Genomic DNA, 23,963 nt, shown 5'->3' on the forward strand with positions numbered 1-23,963 from the left:
TGTGTATAGGGAGAGGTCTGTCAGTGTAGCTGAGCGGGTGAGGACATAATGTAGTTGTTAAGACGATGCACAGAAGTGATTGCCAGCTCTGTGGTCAGAAGAGCATGGCGGACAGCACTGCCATCAGATGGCAGCAGGGTGCTGAGTCTGGTCAACAGATGGATCCTGATCACTCACCTGTAATCTGACATTTTAAAGGGGTTGTCCACATTATTGCAAAATCTGCAGCAATGCGGCTAAAATAAGTCAGTAACACTCCTCCATTTCCCGATCCTCCCCTGTGATCTTCTCCCTTTGCTGCAGTGGTGAAGTCCCATATCCCCCTATGTGACCGCTGCAGCCAGTCGCTGGCTTCAGTGGTCTTGTGCCATTTACTGTGGAGGCCAGGGATCGGCTGCAGCCAACGTAAACAGAAGACCAGTGGGGAGGATCGGTCAGATTGCACCAGAACGTACAGTATGAAAGGGGTGGGTATCCGTTTTATCTTTAAAAAAACAAAACAAATCCCCCTCCAAAATTACTATTTTGTGGCACATTTCTGGCCCGGAGACCCTCCAAGAATTTATATATGTGTGTGAATGACGTTCGCACCACTTTTTATTGGATATTTGCTTTATGTTCTGTGGTCTATAATAGGATTACATCAGGGAGGCAAGGAGCCATGTAAGAATATTTGGCAGACGCTCTGGGTTCACAAGTTCTGGGTTCGTTCTTGTCTAGTTAGTAATGTCTTCCATCCCCACGACTAGTGTTACGCGTACTTGCTACATAGTTCTACAGATTAGCTTCAGTGGAACTTATTTCTGTGTAGCTAGAGTCCGCACATTACATAGAAGTTTCCAACAATTTCTACATGGGATTCCCCAGAAATCTGTTTTTTTTTTGTTTTTGTTTTTTTTTAACATAAACTGGGCTGAAAATCACTTTAATGTGAAGCTTCACATTTCCTAAAATGAAAGGTTCTATAAAGCTCCACATTTTCCAGGAATTTTGAAATGCCTAGTGCCATTAAACTTCTGGGGAACTATTCTTTGCTAATCGATTCTGCACTGGTTCATCTAATTCGATTTTTTTCCTGCTATTTAATGCATCGGGAAGCTGTGGGAAAAAACGTGCAAAAAAAGCGTCAAAACCGCGAGAAAAACGCATGCGGATATCTTGCAGAAAATGTCCGGTTTTGTTCAGGAAATTTCTGCAAGAAATCCTGAACGTGTGCACATAGCCTTAGTGACCGGATAAATAGTTGATTTAGGGGCAGTGTTTCAAGTAGCAATGTCCTTGCCTGTAAAGCCCTTTTGATGCAATGCAATGATGATTGCACTTTTTTTTTTTTAGTTTACAGTGTTTAACAGAAAACGCTTGTTTCAAGCACCAACCCTTTTTGTTAAAGCAACCAGTCTTCTCTTACGATTCAATCGTCATGTGAGTGAGATCAGCTGCCTTGTCCTCGTTAACTTACTCCTGAGCTAACGAGAAGATCACTGAAATAATGCAAGCAGGTCATTTTGTTGTAGGGCTGAAATACTGTTAAAATGTTTTTTTTTTGTTTCCTATTCTTCTGATTGTTACAAAGAATAATCTAGAGTAAATGCAAATTGCCACTATAAAAATTGAGGCAGCAAACTTGGTGAAAATCAAAATTTGTGTAAATCTCAACTTCTGACCATGACTATACATTCGCATGGGTCACACATGATCCATGAGCATCTGCGCTTCAGACTGCTTACGTACGACAATCCGTTCATTGGGGGATAATTGTGAGCATGTTGTCAGGCATGTTTCCAGAAGGAGAGGCCGAGAGTAACGTGACCAGGAAAGAAAATGGCAGATATGTCACTGATTTAAAATTGAGCAAGTAGTCAAGACTATCACTGGGAAGCCATTGAACCAGAAGGGAATGCTGGAAAATGTCTGTCCTTAAGTCATGTAGGGTTGTGAGTAACATAATGTATTATACTATATGCCAAACTCTGCCCAAAATAGTCATGCACCATATCAAAATGTTACAACTCTGGTGACCATGGCCTTAAAGAAGCCCTCCTCCTCCTCCCCCCATCAATGTTTTTATCCTCTTTAATATTTTGCAGTCATTATATTATATAGCACTGTGTACTTACAATTGTTCCTTTTTTCCCTTCTACCCAGTTATTTTTTTATTTTTTTTCCGTTAGGTCTATGACCTCATGAGATTAAAAACTGACTAGCTGAATTCTCCTAAACTCTATGTAGAAACGGCCTCTTTTCCAACATGAGTCATCATTAGAACTACAATTCTAATCATTTAAGATGCAATGGAGCTGGGCTACCAGGGACTTTGTATTGATATATAGAATTGTAGTTCTAGTGATGACTCATGCAGGGAAAAGGGACTTCCTGTTTCTACATAGAGCATAGAAGGATTCAGGTAGTCAGTTTTTAATCACGTGATGTCACACACCTAATGGAAAAGAGAAGAATTAGCCGGGTAGAAAGGCAAAATGAGCAATTGTAAGTACACGGTGCTATAATATGTCTGCAATAAATTTAGGAGAATAAAAACTTTAGTGGGTGTGAAAATGAGGGTGGTCCTACCTCTGGTCAGGCAGTTGTTCTAGTGAGGGTACATTGCAGGTAATACATCACTAATGGCTCCCATACTGGGAGGGTCTCGCTCACCCAACACCTCATTAGACCCTTTCCCTGCAGTCTCCTTCTCACTAACTTATTGAGAGCAATTAACGCTCCCTTTTGTTTTAATTGTTCACCGACAATTAGAGAGGTGTCAGAAACGAGGCTGCCATTGACCTGTAAGATTATAAGCAGCGCCCTTATTCTCCGTCTCATTGGATCGAGTGGAAAAGGAGCTTGTTGTAATGCGAGTGGCAGCATTGATTTTGTTTTCCTTGGTGATTAGCTGGAGTAAGTGCCCTTACATTTGCTTTTTTCTCTTTGCAGGCTCTAGGGTTCTTGTTATGGCTGGTCTGCTGGGCAGATCTCTTCTACTCCTTCTGGGAAAGGAGTCAAAGTATTTCCCGAGCTCCAGTGTATGTCGTAAGCCCCACTGTGCTGGGTATTACTATGGTAAGGACACTGCAGCGAAGGCTCAGCACGGTGCATTGTGTTTGGACTTTATTATTTATTATATTTTTTGTGTTTTTCAGCTGCTAGCCACTTTTTTAATTCAATATGAGCGAATAAAAGGAGTGCAGTCTTCAGGGGTCTTGTTACACTTCTGGATTATAGCTCTGCTTTGTGCCATCATAATATTCAGGTCCAAAGTTCTCCATGCCTTAAAACCGGTATGTATCTGTGTCCATAGCACAAAACGAGGTTGTATGTATGTATTTGTTGTTGCTGTTTATTATTATTATTATTATTATTATTATTAATTATTATTTATTTTATTTTTTTTCTATATGAAAAATGTTTATACATGTGATCTTTTCTGTAAACGGAGTAGTGAAAATTTTACTTTGGCCTGCATGATGATAAAAAAAAAAAAAATTATTATATATATATATATATATATATATATATATATATATATATATATATATATATATATACTTTTTTTTTTTCATTATAGATATATACATAGAGGTGAAGAAATATATGTTAAAAGAGAAAAAAACTTGCAAATTTCACGCTATCCACTAGGCTTCCACTTCTGTTTTTCATATGGACTTGAGCAGCAAAAGACTGACTCAGATCCTATTTATTTGTACAGAAGTATAAACTGGGCATGCTCTAATCTAGGGAAAAGTAATTGTGCGCGGAGAGATGTGAGCTGTGACCATCACATACTGTGAGTGGTGGATCCTAAATTATGTACTGTATACATAAGAAAGCCTGCCATTGTAATCCTGTCTGTGATAATAGTGAGAGTACTGAAAAGAAGGTTTCTGTGCAGAAAAGGAAGTGTGAGGCGACTTTATGGTCTAGTGAGGATCGGCATTAATTGCAGCAGTAGCCTAAGTAATAGTTTTCTATAGACTACCGGTAATATATAAGATCACTCCATAGTCACCTGTATAAATCCTCTTTCCCTGCTGACTTGCTTTTACATGGTCACTAAACTCCTTAGTGACTGCCAATATTCTATTATTCACCTGAAGGGAGTACATTGTCCACTGTAATACTGAATTGCTACTTTAAGCAGTGGGAGTATTCTTTAGAATATCATGCGATACAGCATTTAATCTGTCAAGCTTTGTGCACGCTGTCAGGATTCGCTGGGAGCGGCCGGTCATGTGAGCACAAGTATGTGATTTGCACATCCCGACTAGTCGTGTCCGGCCTTACTCAATTCTCTTCTTTTGAGTGAGGCTTTGCACCTCTAGTTGGCATGTGAGCACATAACTGCGATCACGCTCCCGTCGCCGGAGAATCCTGACTGCGCGCAGTGTGCTCACAAGTTCTTTCCTCTCCGTAGCCATAGATGGCGGTCACTCACATTGAAAATAAGTGTTAGTAATAAGTCAGCGCTGTTTAGTCCAGCTGTGCACCATAATGTGCTGTAATAAGGGCGTGTTACACATTACACCATGTGCGTGGGATGCAGTGCTGCTCAGCCCTCAGATGTCGCCCTTTTTGTGCCCCTCGGCAGGGTGCCATTATAGATGTGTTCCGGGACGTCACTTTCTACACGTACTTTCTGTTGGTGTTGGTGGAGCTGGTTTTGGCCGCCTTCCCTGATCAGCCTCCTCTCTTCTGCGAAAGAGTCAATGATCCGGTAAGTCACCCTTTTTCTAGTCTTACTACCCGGTGGGACACAAATCCCGGACAACCATTTCTATATTTTATCAGAATTGTTTCTTTATAGTGTTCTACGTTTTTCTCATGACTGCTGGATATTTTCTTTTTCGTATCTTCACGTAGTATTGTATGCCGGTCATAAAATGATAGGTAGAGACCATCGGAAATAGTGTCTCTGTTTTGGCTCCTAGTGGGTGGTCCTCAGTAGAGAATCCCTTTTGTCATGCCCATATGCCCCAATAGGGCATAGAAAGAAAAGACTTGTGCTTGTTACACTGCCACCAAATGTGTGACGCAACATCCGAGGCCATGTGCTCCACAGTCTTCTTCATACACACGTTTTAGTGGAGGAGCACAGAAGCCATGAAGAATGTCTGTCTGCCATTAGGCTTAACGAGACTGTCCACTACCGGACAACCCCAGCTTACTCCATTCAGGAACCCAATTAAAACCCAGAGGGGGATGTGACACTGACTGAGTGCCGCCTGCACGTCACCCTCCAGGAACAACAATAATGGCGCCACTTCAGCTGCAAAGTATGTACAGTTTTTATTTTGTATGGCCCCCCAAGTAGATGAAGCAGGGGTTTTCCAGTAGTGGACAAACCCTGTTAATAATCTTTTTCTTTCATATAAGTCAGTTGCATTACTTATTCCCAAATCTACATAATGTTGCTAATGGAAAGAATAACGGGTGAGCCAGGAATGTGTGTGGGTGGAAGGCGAGACGTGTCGTAATCTCACATTTAGCGATCTAGAAACTTTACCAGTAACCTCACCACCTTCTCACTATTGTAGTTTTGGAGAATAAAGCTGATTACAGAATAAAGTGGATACAGTTTTTCCATCTAATTTCTCATGTTTTCTAGAGCACTGCGCGTTTTCATTAAGTAGGAACCTACATAGCCACAAGAAAAAACAAGAACGGTAAAAAAAAAACCACTAGCAAAAAAGTGCACAACTCTAACACAGACATTGGTATAGTAGTGGATGCTGCGATAGTCATTGTTCTTTTGGTAAACCCAAAGGCCCACGATCATCTGATCAGTATGAGGCTTCCCAACTCTTCGCTGACAGATCATATTGGGGAGACTGGGATTGGGCATATGTAATTTTTTTTATTGCTCTATCTTTTTATTCTCTGGCAGTAGCTTACTCCACTCTCCCTATTGTAGACATATGCACGCTCTGCCATCCCAAGCATGCATGTACATGGGAGAGGGGGGATAAGGAGGAATAGCTGCCTGATAACTGTGGACTGACTGCAAGTTGGGCTAGGGTGTTCGTAACTAACAAAGTTACGCTCTAACGCTATAGCATGCAAGCATGAAATTGGAATTGCATTACTGCTCTAGAAAGTAGGAAAAAATGAAGATACCTAGCGCATAAATTAACCAATTCATGAGTACTCAGCAACCATGATAAGGTGATCCTCTTAAGCTTTGTCATGACTGATGCACATAAATTGGCCAATTCATGTAAGCCCATCAGCCATGACCAGGCTTAAGAGGATCACCTTGTCGTGGCTGCTGGGCCCACATGAATTAGCTAGTATCTTTGTTTTTTTCCTATTTTCTAGAGCGCTTTCATATATATTTTATGTTTACATGCTATGTTAGACTAAAACTTTATTTGTTAGTTATATATGGAGACGGCTACTCTTAGTGTGCACCTGTACACACCTGATCTCTGTTTGCAAGGAACGGTCAGTCTCTGGTGCTTGTATACATGGGATAGGGTTTTTGGGCACCTTATGTGCAGTAGATAAAAATGGCATGGAATAAGGTGCTGGCCTACTAATGCCATGAGGTCATACAATGGCATGTATACCTGGAAAGGTCGATACGGTCTGAACCTGTTAACACCATAAATATTAATCTCCCTGCAGCAAACGTCTGGCAGCTCCCCATAGTCCGCCATTTCTGCTTGCTCATGTGAAGGCCACGTGCTCCGCATGTTACAGTACACTGATCACCGCAGTGTCTAAAACGATAAAGTTCATATTCAAGAACTGCAAGCAGTGATCTTGAAAATCAAGGGAAATTGATACAGAAAACGTATTGGGCAGATGTAGACCGTATCCTTATACAAGGAATAGTCAACCTGCATTATCCCCTTTGTACAAATATTATGGTAATCGCCAGTAATTCCATTTTTTTTTTTCTCTTGGAAAGACTTGGTACTAATTTCATTTTCAATGTGGTTTTTTTTTTTTTATTTATTTTTTTCAAAATATGTTTAAAGTTGCACATTTGTTTAAAATTGTGGCAAATTAAAAACTTCCAGAAACATTACTCCAGGCAGGGACTGGAGTGAGATGTGCTAAAAAAAAAAAGTGACATTTGGTAAAATTTGCATTTCATGAATGTCTAAATTTCTAAATAATAAATAACTTCTAAAATATGAGGATGAGCAAAGTAGTCAAGCAAAAAAAAAACCTAAATGAGGGTGTGCGCACACATTCAGTACTTGCAGCAGAAAAATCTGCTGCAAATACTGATGTGTTGGCAGGAAAAAGGCTGCATAAAATACCCGCATTTTGGATGTGTTTTTTTTTTTTTTTTTTTTTTTTTCTATGCGTTTTTTTTACCATTTATAAAAATGGCTGAAAAATGCTGAATGAATTTGTAAGCTGTATGAAATGTGCAAGGAAAAAGTAAGCAACATGTGCATGAGTCTTCAGAAAGCATATTCACGTTGCTGGGACAGTAAAATGCATCTTTTTTTTTCACACCAAAACGTGACGTGTGAACATGGCCTAAGAGACAACTTTAAAAATGGCGCAGATCTTAAAAAAATAAATAAATAAATGGAATCTGTCAGTAAGTTCTAGCTATGTATCCTAACAGCACCATGATGTCGGGGTGGAGACACTGATTCCAGCAATATTTCAATTACTACACTATGTAATCCATAAATAAAATCTGTGTTTTATCAGCAGGAGATTATCACTACAGGACTAGGTGTCTCGTGCCTCCTAGTCAACTGCTCTGTCTAACCCCACCCACACCACGGATTATCAGGTGTTCATGTACAGTGTACACAGAAAGCTGCCAATCGGTGGTGTTAGGGTTATGCGGGGCTCGGCATTCAGAGCACTGCTAGACCTGACTGCGATTGTATAAAAAAAACTGCATGCAGACCAGCAGGTGATATGTTGCTGGAATCAGGGTATCTGCCCCTACATAATGCTGCTCTCAGATTACATAACAAAAACCTTTTTCACAGATTGCCTTTTAAGGTGCAGACTAAAGTGATGCAAAAGAAGCAAATTACTCCAGAAAACTGGACAATCGGCAGCGATTTAATTGGGGACAATGGTGTTATGTTGGGCCTTTGCAGGCAGAGTGATTCCTTACACGCTGCTCCCAGGACTGTGGGTGTTGTGGGATAAGTGGTGTTTATATCTGGACTCCGTCATACCCTTTCTTTTCATTCTATTTCCATGCCTTCGGTGAGTAGAATGTCTGAGTGTAATGTATAGTTCTCCTCCAGTTTCCGGTATAGAGGTGCGATTCCTTCTTCGTAGTTTGCCCTCTAGTGTGTGTGTGTGTGAGGTGTGGCAGGCCTCTCGGTCATGTCCCCCTCCCATGGTAACTCTACCTCCTTAGGGTGGACCCCCTCCCGCAGACGTCATCTTACACATTCCTTCCTCCGCCTGACGCCTGTGCTGCATATTGAATGGTGTCGGCCTGTAACATGATGCAGAGGGGGATAATTACTGGAAACCTAGTAGATTGTTTTCTACAAAATCAGTTTGTCTGGCATAAATTTCCTCCAAGCACCCACAAAAGAAAGGTGAGCGTAGGTTTGTTAGGGACGATCCATAAATCCAGCGTTTACAGGGCTGTTATCATATTTTTTTCCCTTTTACAAACCACTCATCTAATGTAAGAAAAAAATATCTTTGCTAATTGCTACTTATTAAATTCTGCCCGACTCTACCATCAACTCTATTTTTTCTCTTATACTTGTGGCGAAGGTGACTCGGTGTTTACAAGCTCTTTTCTACTGAGCTTGTAAGTGCTGCACTGAGGCTGGCGGGAATTCCTGGGGCAGGCATTTAATCTTTTAAAGGGCTTTACTGAATGATGTATACGAACAGTCACCATAAAATACTATAGTCACATCGTTTCTTAGAGTTTTGTATTGTGGTGTTCCTCATGGGAGTGTATGAGTGACATGATATTTGGGTGTTACACTTCAATACAGGGAAAAAATAACCTAAAACCTAAACTGTTGCAGATGTTAAAGGGGTGTTCTTAAGTTTGGAAGTAATCCCTAATCCTTGGGATAGGGGATAACTTCCTGATCGCTGGGGGTCCAGCCGCTAAGGCTTCATCGTTATTTTTATTTTTTATTTTTTTTAAAGCAGTTCTCTGAATAGCCTGGTGTAAATAGTGTTGGTCGATCATGCGCCCTGCCACTCCACCCATTCTAATCGGAGCACTGTATCTGAGCACAGCACTTGGCTGGTCTTAGGCGGTCCCATTAGAATGAATGGAGCGGCAGGTGCATGATCAACCACCGCTCAATTCACACAGACTCCTGCTTCTTGTGCGGTGGGTGACCCCTAGCATTTCAGACGTTATCTTCTACATAGTTACATAGTTATTAAAGTTGAAGGAAGACTGTAAGTCCATCTAGTTCAACCCATAGCCTAACCTAACATGCCCTAACATGTTGATCCAGAGGAAGGCAAAAAAAAACCATGTGGCAAAGAGTAACTCCACCATGGGGAAAAAAATTCCTTCCCGACTCCACATACGGCAATCAGACTAGTTCCCTGGATCAACGCCTTATCAAGGAATCTAGTGTATATACCCTGTAATATTATACTTTTCCAGAAAGGTATCCAGTCCCCTCTTAAATTTAATTAATGAATCACTCATTACAACATCATACGGCAGAGAGTTCCATAGTCTCACTGCTCTTACAGTAAAGAATCCGCGTCTGTTATTATGCTTAAACCTTTTTTCCTCCAGACGTAGAGGATGCCCCCTTGTCCCTGTCTCAGGTCTATGATTAAAAAGATCATCAGAAAGGTCTTTGTACTGTCCCCTCATATATTTATACATTAACATAAGATCACCCCTTAGCCTTTGTTTTTCCAAACTAAATAGCCCCAAGTGTAATAACCTATCTTGGTATTGCAGACCCCCCAGTCCTCTAATAACCTTGGTCGCTCTTCTCTGCACCCGCTCTAGTTCAGCTATGTCTTTCTTATACACCGGAGACCAGAACTGTGCACAGTATTCTAAGTGTGGTCGAACTAGTGACTTGTATAGAGGTAAAATTATGTTCTCCTCATGAGCATCTATGCCTCTTTTAATACATCCCATTATTTTATTTGCCTTTGTAGCAGCTGCCTGACACTGGCCACTGAATATGAGTTTGTCATCCACCCATACACCCAGGTCTTTTTCATTGACGGTTTTGCCCAGAGTTTTAGAATTAAGCACATAGTTATACATCTTATTACTTCGACCCAAGTGCATGACCTTACATTTATCCCCATTAAAGCTCATTTGCCATTTATCAGCCCAAGCTTCTAGTTTACATAAATCATCCTGTAATATAAAATTGTCCTCCCCTGTATTGATTACCCTGCAGAGTTTAGTGTCATCTGCAAATATTGAAATTCTACTCTGAATGCCCCCTACAAGGTCATTAATAAATGTTAAAAAGAAGAGGGCCCAATACTGACCCCTGTGGTACCCCACTGCTAACCGCAACCCAGTCCGAGTGTGCTCCATTAATAACCACCCTTTGTTTCCTATCCCTGAGCCAGCTCTCAACCCACTTACACATATTTTCCCCTATCCCCATTACTCTCATTTTATGTAACAACCTTTTGTGTGGCACCGTATCAAAAGCTTTGGAAAAGTCCATATACACTACATCTACTGGGTTCCCTTGGTCCAGTCCGGAACTTACCTCTTCATAGAAGCTGATCAAATTAGTCTGACATGATCGGTCCCTAGTAAACCCGTGCTGATACTGGGTCATGAGGTTATTCCTCTTCAGATACTCCAGTATAGCATCCCTTAGAATGCCCTCCAGGATTTTACCCACAGTAGAGGTTAAGCTTACTGGCCTATAATTTCCGAGTTCAGTTTTTGCCCCTTTTTTGAATATTGGCACCACATTTGCTATACGCCAGTCCTGTGGTACAGACCCTGTTATTATGGAGTCTTCTAGCCCCCAGATAGGAGGTAACTTCCAAACTTGAGAATACTATTTTAAGCCTTATGTTTCATTAGTGTCTTGTGGAAATGGCCTCGTAGTCCATAGCGGGAAGTCAGATTTAATTTCAATATTTTTTTTTTTTTCTTCCAGTGTATTTGAGAAAAAGAAAGCTGTGCTCTGATTACTCCCCACCTCCACCCCTGGGAAATTGGGCCACTTATTCTCTGAAATAGTTTTGCTGCGCACAGTCCATAATCTTGGTGCAATGTGTCATTTTAATGCCCTTTATAATAGGCTTGAAATGAACAAACTCATGATCAAGTGCCAGTAACTACAGAACAGCTTGTTGAGGTCACACCTGGGGAATGCTGGGAACGAGGAGCCAAAATCCTGATGGTTTGGCAGATGTAAAGGGGTTGGCAACATGAACTTGACTTTATCGGATGTGTTGGGGACCTGATTTTTGGCATTAGTATATTAGTATTCCAGGTTCTCCTCCTGTTCTTGTTAGTGCTGCCTTCTTCACAGACTGCAGCTCTCCTGTCCATACAATGGCTGCTCCTCTCAGACTGCAGCTCCCCTGTCCATACTGTGGCTGCTCCTCAGACTGCAGCTCTCCTGTCCATACATTGGTTGCTCCTCACAGACTGCAGCTCTCCTGTCAATACAATGGCTGCTCCTCACAGACTGCAGCTCTCCTGTCCATACAGTGGCTGCTCCTCAGACTGCAGCTCTCCTGTCCATACATTGGTTGCTCCTCACAGACTGCAGCTCTCCTGTCAATACAATGGCTGCTCCTCACAGACTGCAGCTCTCCTGTCCATACAGTGGCTGCTCCTCAGACTGCAGCTCTCCTGTCCATACATTGGCTGCTCCTCACAGACTGCAGCTCTCCTGTCCATACAATGGCTTCTGGTGCAGGGACATGACCTGTCCATCAGCAGGATTGTAATGGATTCCCAACTGCAACACGCCTTACAAAAGCTTAATTTATTGCTTTGTGCATTGTACAGACAATATAATCAGGATTGCAGGTTTAGCAGGGGTCCTTTTTTGTTTCTACAGCAAGACAGCAGCAGCCACATCCACTACATGCTGAAGGTTGGCCTAAAGATGGTCATACACACTAGAGGACTGCTGGCTGGACGATCACTTGGCCTACAGCAATCTCAGCCAACTCTTATACACAGGAGTGCTCGGCCCGACTGGCACAATGCCGCTGTCTTATCTCTGCGTGAACAATGCGATCGGCAGTCCGAAATCAGACATGCGCTATTATCATTACACCCGATGATCAGTCAACTGACGCCCCCATACACATTAGTGTATGACCGGCCATGACAGGGACACTTGTAACCTACAGCACTAAGAGGAAGCAGCTAGACAAGCCTCATGGGTTCTGTTACTTTGAAGTTTTGTTTTGCCTAAAATGAGACTTTTTAATGTGTTTTTTTTTTTTTTTTTTTGTTTTCCTTCCTTAGAATCCATGTCCAGAATCAAGTGCTTCTTTCCTCTCTCAAATTACTTTCTGGTGGATAAGTAGGTAAGGAACTCCGAAATGTACAAGTAAGGAAGGAAAAGCTGTGATCATAAATTAAAGTCCTGTCCGTCTCGTGTAGAAGTTTGGCTGAGATGGTGCTGACTCCTGCCAAGCAGCAATGGGGACAATTTCTACTCGCACAAGGCAGTGACCCAGACCCTAACTACAGGACTCATCTCATTCTGGACCCAATTGCTCATTTCTTTAGGCTGAGTTCACATGTAGCAGCCACAGTGCTGGTGACGTGATTTTACTGTGAATCAACACTTTTTGTTTAATAAATTTATGCTTAAAGTGAATCGATCAGCCATCTAATCTGAGAGCAGCGTAACATAGGAAAAGTGTCCCTGATTCTAGTGTTGTCACTTAATAGGCTGTGTTATAGTTTCAATACAATCAGTGTTTTATCAGGAGGAGTTTATCACTGCTTTGACTAGGTCTCATGTGCACCACAGTCCAGTTAATCTGTATAACACCGCCCCCACCACTGATTGCTGACAATTCAGTGTACACAGAAAGCTGCCAATCAGGGGTGTGGGCGGGGTTGTACACAGCCCCAGCATTCTGAGCACTGCTGCATCTACAATAGATAAAACAGGGATTAGATCAAAACTGTACCAAGCAGTCCAGTAAGTGACACATTGCTGAAATCAGGCTCTCTTGCCCTATATTATGCTGCTCTCAGGTTACATAACAAAACTTGCAGATCCCTTTAATAAGCATGCAGCGGTTCTACCCCCAGATTTGCCTTAAAATGGAAACTTCACTTCAATGTTTTATGCTTGCATACAAGAGATGGTTTGGCGGTCAGGAACGTGCCCATATCTTCCACCAATCCACCTACAGGCCCCATCCAGCTTTAGGTTCATTTCCTCCAGGATGCGCTCTTTATACATAAGAGCGTATCCTGGAGGAAATGTGCTTTCCCTGCAGTCACCGTCTCGTAGTATCTGGGACATGGATCAGAAATTGATTGTACTTAGACTCGTGTTAATAGGAAGCCATTCTTGTTTATTTTCGGGTTCTATTTTTCTTTGTAATTTTTTTTTTTCTATTCTCTTTAGTATGATGATCCAGGGATACAAGCGGCCTCTGGAAACCAAGGATTTATGGTCTTTAAACAAAGAGGACACCTCGACAGAAGTGGTGCCTGTCTTGGCCAGAAATTGGGAAAAAGAATACCTGAAAGCTAAAAAGTGTGTACTTACAATGCAAATGTGATCAATATGAAAGTAATGGGTGTTGTAGTCGTCCACTGATCCCTGCGGCTGATCATGTCACCTGGCCAAATGACCGCTGCAGCCAGTCACAGCTAGGACGTGCACAGGATTCACTTTCTTCATTTGGGAAACTCCTCTATGGAGAAGAGTGGGTTGCTGCCCCTATAGACTTTACCGGCGGGCGAGGTGGGAGTCTTGTATATATTGGGATTATTTTTTTATTGCTGCCATTGCTTAGTCTTCTTACGCTCAACCTTTCTATTACAGACCGCCACTGAAAATGATGTATTCTCCTAAGAAACCAACCAAACAGCCTGAGTCAGGAGAGGAGACTGAGGAGGCCGAGGCGCTGATTGTGAAGGCACCTACGAAAGATGTGTCATCGTCGCTGTTCAAAGCTTTATATAAAACCTTTGGCCCTTACTTTTTCATGAGCTTCTTCTTCAAATTCGTTCATGATGTCTTGATGTTTACCGGTCCAGGATTATTAAAGTAAGGATCTGACCCGCACCTGCTGACCGTTTCATCATTGCAAATAATGCCATTACCCTGCTGACTGACCGATCATGCAGAGTTGGTCATCCGTTATGATCTCAAGTGATAAGGCCATTAAAGGGAATCTATCACCAGGTTTTTGCTATGTAATCTTTAGAGCAGCATTAGAAAGGGGCAGAGACCCTGATTCCAGTGTTGCATCCCATACTAGGCTGTATGTTGTTTAATAAAATTCTTATCAGCAAGAGATTATCACTCCAGGACTAGGTGTCTCGTGCCTCCTAGTCTACTGCTCAGTGTAACCCCGCCCCCACCATGGATTAGCAGTTTTCTGCCAATCAGTGATGTGGGCGGGGTTATACTTAGCTCAGCAGTCTATACACTGCTAGATCTGCATCAGGCTCTCTCTCCCTACATCATTCTTCTCTTAGGCTGCATAGCAAAAACCTGCTGACCAGTTTCCCTTTAACTTGGCCATAGTCCCCAATTTCTGGAAGAGACCTGCCTCATCTCTTGATGGGTGGGGGCAGAGACTGACACCCCCACCGATCGCTGAAACGCAGCGCTCCAATTTCCCGGCATTAGCATAGCTAGCAATCTGGCTGCCTACATTCACCGCTAGGGGAGCATCCAGTGCTGTTGGGGTCTGTAACACGTTGACTCTCTCTGCTTTAGGGTCTCGATAGTTGCGGCATAAAACGTGATGTGACGTTAATGTGTGAATATGACCATATACATTGCCTTCAGTAATAATGTAAGCACCTACTAGTGGCGGCTGCACATGGCGAAATACAGGACTAAGCTGGGAAATGAAGGCTTCGGATCAATAAAATGGGGCATTGACCACTATTACACCCTCACCATTCCTTCTCCCCCACACGGTGTGGTGTAGCCCTGAGATCGGTGACTGGGCTGCAGCCATCACATAGGGCATACAGGCTGGGGTGGCTGACACCATTGTAAGATATTTACTCATATTAGAAGTATTGCTGCCTCAATGGCTGCTTTTCTAATTAAAGGGGTTTGTTCAGGACTAATATATAAATGACCTATTCTTATTAAAGTCATCAATATCGGATTGGCAATATCAGTCAGTCACTTTACATTCCCCGGCTGTTAGCCGGTCCAGTAACATCAGAATGGTGTGCAGAGCTGGGACATCACATCTCTGTGATCACCTCCTATTGAGGAGAATAGGGGCTGAGCTGCAGTACCCCAGAATGACCACCAAACAGTTTACGGCGCTGTGGTTTTTTCTTAGGGCTGCCAGACAGGCTAATCGCTGATCAATTTGGATGCCAGATCCCTACTGATCTGATACTGATCCCCTGGGCTATGGATAGGTCATAATATCTCAGTTCTGAAAAACTCCTTTTAATAAAAACTACATGATTAAAAAATGGGAATTCTTTTTAAAGTCATTTTTGGGTTTAGGTAGATATTCTTAAATAGAGACCTCTTAAAATGTTTAGTACTGTTTTAGATGCAGATGATAGAATTTTTTTTGTTATTCTTAGAATGATTTTCATTACTTACTCGTGTTTTCTGATCATCTTTATTTTTATTTTTTTAGGTTACTTATTCAGTTTGTGGGTGATAAAGATGCCCCGACCTGGCGGGGATACCTGTACACGGCGCTGCTGTTCATCTGCACTTGTGTCCAGACCCTCATCTTGCACCAATATTTCCACATCTGCTTCGTTACAGGAATGAGACTGAAATCGGCCATAATTGGTGTTGTCTATCGCAAAGTACGTCTTCATGGTTCCTAATAATCGTCACGACTTCTTTCCCCCCACCCCAGGGCTTTGTGTGCACATGGATCGGGCGTAATGTCCGACACTTAACTTTCACCTTCCATGTTTCTATTCCGCTGTAGATTTGCTTTTAGCTTTCCTAAGGTGGCTGATATTTTCGTCAGTGTCATAGACTTAATCTGAGCAACAGAGCACTCCGTGGTGCCGCCTATCCAACTTGTTTAGGCTGGAATATTCCTTTAAAGGGAATCTCAGCAGGTTTTTGCTATGTAATTTGAAGATCTCATGATGTAGGTGTTAAAACACAGATTTCAGCGATGCCTCTCTTATTGAGCTCCTTGGTTTTGTTTGCTTGCTATGATAGTTTTAGCACCTGGAGGTTATCATTGCTGGGACACAGCAGTGCGTGCATGCTAGTCAGACACGCCCCCTCCTGTGATGGGCAGCTCACTGTGTATGGACATTGTATATACAGTGTGGTGTGGGCGGGACTAGCTTCCTCAGCTCTGATGTATTGCTAAATCTAAAAACTGATTGTGCCAGAACAGCTGCACCCTGTAATCTAAGTGATACATCGTTGGACTCAGCTCCTTTTTGCCTACATCAGGCTGCTCTCAGCTGAGGTAGCAAAAAACTGCTGACAGATTCCCTTTAATGGATTTTCCAGTATGTGTACAGGTGTTCTTATCAGAGACAGCAATCTGTTGGAAAACAGCCGATTTTGGTGGGGATGCTAGGGCTTGTAGTGTTTCTTGTTGGCCATTAAGATAAATGACTACTCGCCAGAACTCCTCCTAAAGCCTTTACTCCTTCCTGCCATCATTCCCCGTTCCATTACAGTGCAGTGAGGTACAGGACAGGACTTGTGCTCATCCTGTGGAGGCCAGCTGTAGTGGCCGAGATTAGAGAGTTTTGCTGTTTTAACCCCCTTACATGCCACCAGCAATAACCCCCTTAGATGCTGAGGTTGCTATCAGAGCAGGCAGCTTTTTTTTTTTTTTGTGAGCCTTTATGGTGACTAACAATGATATCCACATATATATGTGCCATACCATGGATATAATGGTCTGGTACTGGACCCCAATCAGCAAAACCTGCTGGATCTGTGCACCCCAGGGGTCTCCAGCCCACCAATCACATATGGCCTACTGTAAGGGTAGGCTGTCATTGGAGGGGAAAAAACTTTTAATTACCTAAACATAAATATTAGCACGTTCTATTATACATTGCTATGATATCATGATATCCTGCCGATTTTTCTGACTTTTTGGTTCTAACCTTTTGTTGGTGAATTGACGGACCCTTAACCTTTCTTTTAGTCGCTTGTGATCAGTAATGCTGCACGTCGCACGTCGACCATCGGTGAAATTGTAAACTTGATGTCGGTAGATGCTCAGAGGTTCATGGATTTGGCCACCTATATAAACATGATATGGTCGGCACCACTTCAGGTTATATTCGCTCTGTACTTACTGTGGCAGGTAAGTCTTTTTTTTCTTTTTTTTTTCTTTTCTGATCTTTTGCAGAACCATAATTGCTTACAGCAAGGGATCTGTCTAATCCTCTGTTCGAGAAGAATCTGACTGCATGCAGATGTTCATGGTCGTTCACCTTTGGGGACAGTTTTTAATAAATATATATATATATATATATATATATATATATATATATATATATATATATATATATATATATTGTTTTTTTGTGTGTAAAGCTTACTGATGATCTCACGGGGGAGTTTTTAGCTTTTTTATCTGTCTTTTTCGGAGTGATCTTCTCAGCTGATTTATGACCACAGACTATAACAAAGCTGAATGTGCAGGGAAACAAAGCCTGTTAGAGCCAAATAGTGCAACATTTTTAATGAAAGTTGTATACATATTCCCCAAAACATATTATTTGATACAAATTGCATTGCATACGTATGCCTTTATATGCTAAATTGCATATTGCGAAATAAAGCGACTCTAGAATATATGCTATACAGAGAAAAATTGAGTCTTGCTAGATAATAGAAGTATATATAAACACATTTTATTAGTTAAATAAATCACACAAAATATTGTTATAAAATGAGGCTTGAAAAGAGCACAAAAAATAGCCCAAAGTGTAACAGAGCAATAAATAAGTAACAAACAATGTAACAATATACCGGGTAAGTGACAAATAGTCCAAGTTAAATAGGAGCTGGGTACAACCTTAAGACGTATAGGGTAAATGCATATATAGCTAGTGATGTCGCTATTGCAGAGTCTCTGTCTGCAGATACAGAGAATGTCTCACCAATTATATCAAAGGGAGATATAGATCACCCCTGTGGTTACCAGTGACCACAGAGTTTGCCCCCCTTAATATAAATCCAATCGGCTCTAAGAGCACCTATACATACTGAGACCTGCACAGCACTAATAGTAAAGAGTTGAAAACTAAATTACCCATCATAACGTCCAGGCAGCTGTGGCGCAACTGCCTGGACGTTATGATGGGTAATTTAGTTTTCAACTCTTTACTATTAGTGCTGTGCAGGTCTCAGTATGTATAGGTGCTCTTAGAGCCGATTGGATTTATATTAAGGGGGGCAAACTCTGTGGTCACTGGTAACCACAGGGGTGATCTATATCTCCCTTTGATATAATTGGTGAGACATTCTCTGTATCTGCAGACAGAGACTCTGCAATAGCGACATCACTAGCTATATATGCATTTACCCTATACGTCTTAAGGTTGTACCCAGCTCCTATTTAACTTGGACTATTTGTCACTTACCCGGTATATTGTTACATTGTTTGTTACTTACCGTATTTTCCGGCGTACAAGACGACTTTTTAACCCCTGAAAATCTTCTTAAAAGTCGGGGGTCGTCTTGTACGCCGGGAATCGCCTTGTACGCCGGGTGTATATGGTGGGTGGGGGGGGGAGTGATCCTGATGACGACGAGGGGGCGTCTCACAGAAAAGTGAGTATCCCCCATTACCTTATCATAGCGCTGCAGCGTGGGGTCTCTGTGCTGGGAGCGGCGGCGGCGGCTGCTGTGCTGTGCTGTGCTGTGGCGGCTCCTCTTCTGCAGTGTGGGGCCTCTGGTGCTGTGGGGCGGTGGCGGCGGCGGCGTATCTTCATGCAGTCGGGGCTCCTCCGGCATCTCAGCCTGGAAGCCCCGCCGGCAACTCCATCGGTACAATGCGCTGGCCTCCGGGAAAATGGCCGCTGCTTAGATTCAGATCTCGTTGAGATCTGAATCTGAGCATGCGCAGCCCCCAGCGGCCGGGCCACCGCATCGCACCTATTGAGCTGCCTCCGGGAAAATGGCCACTGCTCAGATTCAGATCTCGTCTCCCGAGATCTCGGGACGAGATCTGAATCTGAGCAGCGGCCATTTTCCCGGAGGCCACCTGACCGCATTGTACCCATGGAGTTGCCGGCGGGGCTTCCAGTCTTTGAGATGCCGGAGGAGCCCCGACTGTATGAAGATACGCCGCCGCCACCGCCCCACAGCACCAGAGGCCCCACACTGCAGAAGAGGAGCCGCCACAGCACAGCACAGCAGCCGCCGCTCCCAGCACAGAGACCCCACGCTGCAGCGCTATGATAAGGTAATGGGGGATACTCACTTTCCTGTGAGACGCCCCCTCGTCCTCATCAGGATCACTCCCCCCCCCCCAAAAGGCACATATTCACCGGCCCTATAAGACGACATAGGGTGTATAAGAAGACCCCCGACTTTTAAGAAGATTTTATTTTTTAACTGGTAAAGTTGGGGGGTCGTCTTATACGCCCAGTCGTCTTATACGCCGGAAAATACGGTATTTATTGCTCTGTTACACTTTGGGCTATTTTTTGTGCTCTTTTCAAGCCTCATTTTATAACAATATTTTGTGTGATTTATTTAACTAATAAAATGTGTTTATATATACTTCTATTATCTAGCAAGACTCAATTTTTCTCTGTATAGCATTTTTAATGAAAGTGTAATTCTAAAAATGGTTTTTATTTAGCCCCCAAATACATGCATTTAAAAAAAAAAAAAAAAAAAAAACTTGATTTAACAAATCCACCAAATGGACCTGATTATGTAAAGACACATGCCATTAAGAAAGAATGAATTTTTAAAGTCTACTTTTGCAATAATTTTTTTTTTTTTTAGATCCTCGGTCCTTCGGTGCTCGCTGGCGTCGCGGTCATGATTCTTCTAGTGCCTGTAAATGCTGTAATTGCAGTGAAGACAAAGAAGTATCAGGTAAGCATCAGTTCACTAATTAGTGCGTTGATTATTCCTTTTAGACCACGTTCAGTATTTAGTCAGTGTTTTACACTAGATGGTGGGCCGATTCTAATGCATCGGGTATTCTAGAATATGTATGTATGTATATAGCAGCCACATAGTGTGTAGCACAGGCCACAACATATTCTAGAATACCCGATGCGTTAATACAGGCCACGCAGTATATAAGTGGCCACGCAGTATATAATACAGCCCAAACAGTATATAACACTGCCCACGTAGTATATAGCAGCCACGTAGTATATAGCAGCCATGCAGTATATAACACAGCCCATGTAGTATATAGCAGCCATGTAGTATATAGCACAGCCACGTATATAGCACTGCCCACGTAGTATATAGCAGCCATGTACTGTATAACGCAGCCCACGTAGTATATAACACAGCCCACGTAGTATATAACACAGCCCACGTAGTATATAACACAGCCCACGTAGTATATAACACAGCCCACGTAGTATATAACACTGCCCACGCAGTATATGGCACTGCCCACGCAGTATATGGCACTGCCCACGCAGTATATGGCACTGCCCACGCAGTATATGGCACTGCCCACGCAGTATATGGCACTGCCCACGCAGTATATAGCACTGCGGGCACCATATTCCTGTTAAAAAAAAATAATTAAAAAATAGTTATATACTCACCCTCCGGCGTCCAGCGAAGCTCTGTCGATGCGCGGCTGCCGCCAGCTTCCGTTCCCAGGATGCATTGCAAAATTACCCAGATGACATAGCAGTCTCACGAGACCGCTAAGTCTTCTGGGCAATTTCACAATGCATCTCTGGGAACGGAAGCTGGCAGCAGCCGCGCGCGCCTCGGCGGGCAACGGAAGGTGAGAATAGCAGGGGTTTTTTTTAAATTATTTTTACCATTAAAGATCTTTTCTCCTACGCCTCATTGGGGGACACAGGACCATGGGTGTTATGCTGCTGCCACTAGGAGGACACTAAGTAAACAGAAAGATTAACTCCTCCTCTGCAGTATACACCCCTTCACTGGATACAATTTCAACCAGTTCTTGCTTAGTGTCTGTAGGAGGCACTTGGGTCTGTTTTCAGGCCCCAACTTTCTTATTTTAATTTTAATTTTAAAGTTTTTAGTTTTCTGTAAATTTTTAATTTTTTTTACTTAACGGAGTGAAGGGGGCGACGGGTTCCTTTTTTAATAGGGTCCGCTCTCCCCCGAACCATCAACAGGCGAGCACGGCGAGTATACCTCCCCGTCCCTCTCCTGCGACGTATGGGGCACGCCTAATCTACGCTAGGGCGACGGTTCCTATACGGTCCCGCTCTCCCCCCTGTAAGATGGCGAGCACATGGAGTATACCTCTTATGTGCATCTCCCGGGCTCCACCGCACTCAAGCCCTCATCTTGGCGTCTCGTAGTCCCCACAGTAGCCCTGAGAAGGCAATCTCCATGCGGCAGGCACAGCTGTAAGTCCCCTGAGAAGGCAAGCATGCTTCAGGAGGCTCTCCGTCCCCCGACACAGGGAGGATCGATTGAGCTGGAGGTGGTCCCTCCTTCGGTGAGTACTATCTTCCTCACGCTGCCGGCGTGGGAAGAAGCGGTCCGGGTCCCTGGGGAGAGGTACCGCTGGCTAGATGCCAGCGATGACCGTTAGGCGCGGCGGCGCGGCCGCCAGAGCGCTTCGCCGGCCGGCTCCACTAATTTAGTCCCCGGCTTCTCCAGCCGGACTAGGCCGCAGTTCAAAAACCCCGCCCACGCCGGAGCCCCGCCCACTGTTCAGGCGCTTCTCGTTTTGAATGAGAAGAGCCCTGCAAATCTCGGGCGCCATCTTGGGACTCCACTGCTACAGGGAAATACAGCCGAAAACGCTACCTCCCTCTCTTCCTCCCTGGGGACACCAGTTCAGGACCGTGGGTAAGCTGCTCCGCTACATAGGGAAAAGCTTAACCCCTTCCCTGCTCACATAACTGCTACTGCGGTTTATCCGAGATAGACATTCACTATGTCTCAATCTATGGACGCAAAAAAGGGGACAAAAAGCACACTGTATTTTTTACCATTTGTGCCACTTGCAAGTCTGCTTTGCCAAGTGCTCACAGTACCCCCTTGTGCCAGAACTGTGACCTGGCCAGTGCGCAGCCGCCTTCTGCCGCCACTTCCTATGTCGTCTCCTGAGTGGGCCGCGCACGTTCAGTGGAATCCTTGGTCAAGGCATTGGACTCTTTCCGTGGGTCCTCCTTAAACCAGAATTCACCTCCGTCGGCTGCGACGGAATCTGGTAACGGCGCGGGGCTGTCCGACCACAGGGCGCGCATCATTGCACGGGACTCCCGGGGTTCCAGGAAAAGGACCCTTTCCCCATCTCCCGTACACGCTTCAGCTTCTGCAAGCTCATCTTCTCGCTCCCCCTCCCCTGAGGGTCGCAGCGCACAGGGCTCAATATATGAGTCGGAGGAATCTTTAACCCAAGACTCCTCTATTGGTCAGGCATTAATGGTGGACGATGAATCTGCTTCCTCTCAGGAAAACGCGTCCAAAAGATATTTGCTAATCACCCTGAGTTTCAGGATATTATCCAAAACACAGGGAGCACCCAGAAAAGCGCTTTACGGCTCAAAAAGCCACGGAAGCTAAATATCCTTTCTCAAGGGATCTGGTGAAGGGCTTACTTCTTTCTCCTTCTGGATCCTGCCGTGTCGCGGCTTGCATCCAAAACAATCTTCTCTCTGTCAGACGATTCATCAGTCAAAAACCCTTCTGACCGCCAGATTGATTATTTGGCTCGCTCAGTCTTTGAAGTCTCAGGAGCGGCCCTCCTTCCATCCTTTGCAGCTACCTGGGTAGCTAAGGCAATGGTGGCCTGGGCTGAGGTGTTGACCTTTACCGTCCACGGCACTTCCCCCAGAGAGTGCCAGACTAGCTAACCAGTTACTCAGGCCGGAGTTTTTGTTGTTTGCGCCTCCATAGATGCGGCTAATTGCGCAGCGCAAGCGGCTGCTAACGCAATTTCCATCGGGGGGGCCCTATGGCTCCGCGATTGGTGAGCAGACTCTGCTTCCAAAAAGTCGCTGACCTCTCTTCCTTACCAAGCGGGTCGTTTATTTTGGGGAAAACCTAGACCAAATCATTTCTGACGCTACCGGAAGAAGGGGGAAAAAAAAAAAAAGTGAATTTCTTCCCCAGCAAAAACCGGCCCGGCCCTTTCGGAATCAGCAGCAGTTTCGATTCCGGTAATTTCGTAACAACTCCAGTTTGTCGTCCTCTTCCCCTGGTTCGGGACGTCAGGGACAACAGAACTTCCCAGGTCTCATACAGACCAAACCGTTCCTGGAAACCCGGACCCAGGCCGTCTGCCCCTGAGCCATCCGCATCCCTTAAACCTTCTCAATGACTCGTTGGCGTGTCCGGCGGACACCGACAAAGTAGGCTGACGCCTTCTTTTGTTCCGTCAACAGTGGCTCTCGGTCGTTCACGACCAGTGGGTCAGAGAGCTCGTGTCTTCCGGATACAAAATCGAGTTTTTCTTCACGCCATACAGGCGCTTCAAAAGGACGGTGTCATCACTCCAGTCCTTCGAGACCAAAGGTTCACGGGGTTTTACTCCAACCTTTTCGTGGTCCCAAAGAAGGACGGGACTCTACGGCCCATACTGGATCTCAAACTGCTAAAACACATTCGTACGGGTCCGACACTTCAGGATGGACTCCCTCCGTTCCGTTGTCGCGTCCCTGGAAAAAGGAGAGTTCCTTGCATCCATAGACATCAAAGATGCCTATC

The 23,963-nt window shown here is 43.9% G+C and overlaps 1 protein-coding gene across 2 annotated transcripts in view; it reads left to right on the forward strand.

Moving 5' to 3' along the window:
- The window catches only part of ABCC1 (ATP binding cassette subfamily C member 1 (ABCC1 blood group)), a 131,458-nt gene that overhangs the window by 31,307 nt on the left and 76,188 nt on the right, over nt 1-23,963 (forward strand). For both annotated transcript variants that reach the window (XM_077275136.1, XM_077275137.1), the window contains exons 3-11: nt 2,935-3,060; nt 3,141-3,278; nt 4,586-4,711; nt 12,404-12,465; nt 13,527-13,658; nt 13,950-14,174; nt 15,751-15,928; nt 17,254-17,415; nt 20,076-20,168. In XM_077275136.1, the coding sequence (XP_077131251.1) occupies nt 2,935-3,060; nt 3,141-3,278; nt 4,586-4,711; nt 12,404-12,465; nt 13,527-13,658; nt 13,950-14,174; nt 15,751-15,928; nt 17,254-17,415; nt 20,076-20,168 (1,242 nt within the window). The remainder of the gene's footprint in view (nt 1-2,934; nt 3,061-3,140; nt 3,279-4,585; nt 4,712-12,403; nt 12,466-13,526; nt 13,659-13,949; nt 14,175-15,750; nt 15,929-17,253; nt 17,416-20,075; nt 20,169-23,963) is intronic.

The sequence above is a fragment of the Ranitomeya variabilis genome, chromosome 7 (genome assembly GCF_051348905.1).
Source record: "Ranitomeya variabilis isolate aRanVar5 chromosome 7, aRanVar5.hap1, whole genome shotgun sequence".
Classification (NCBI taxonomy): Eukaryota; Metazoa; Chordata; class Amphibia; order Anura; family Dendrobatidae; genus Ranitomeya; species Ranitomeya variabilis.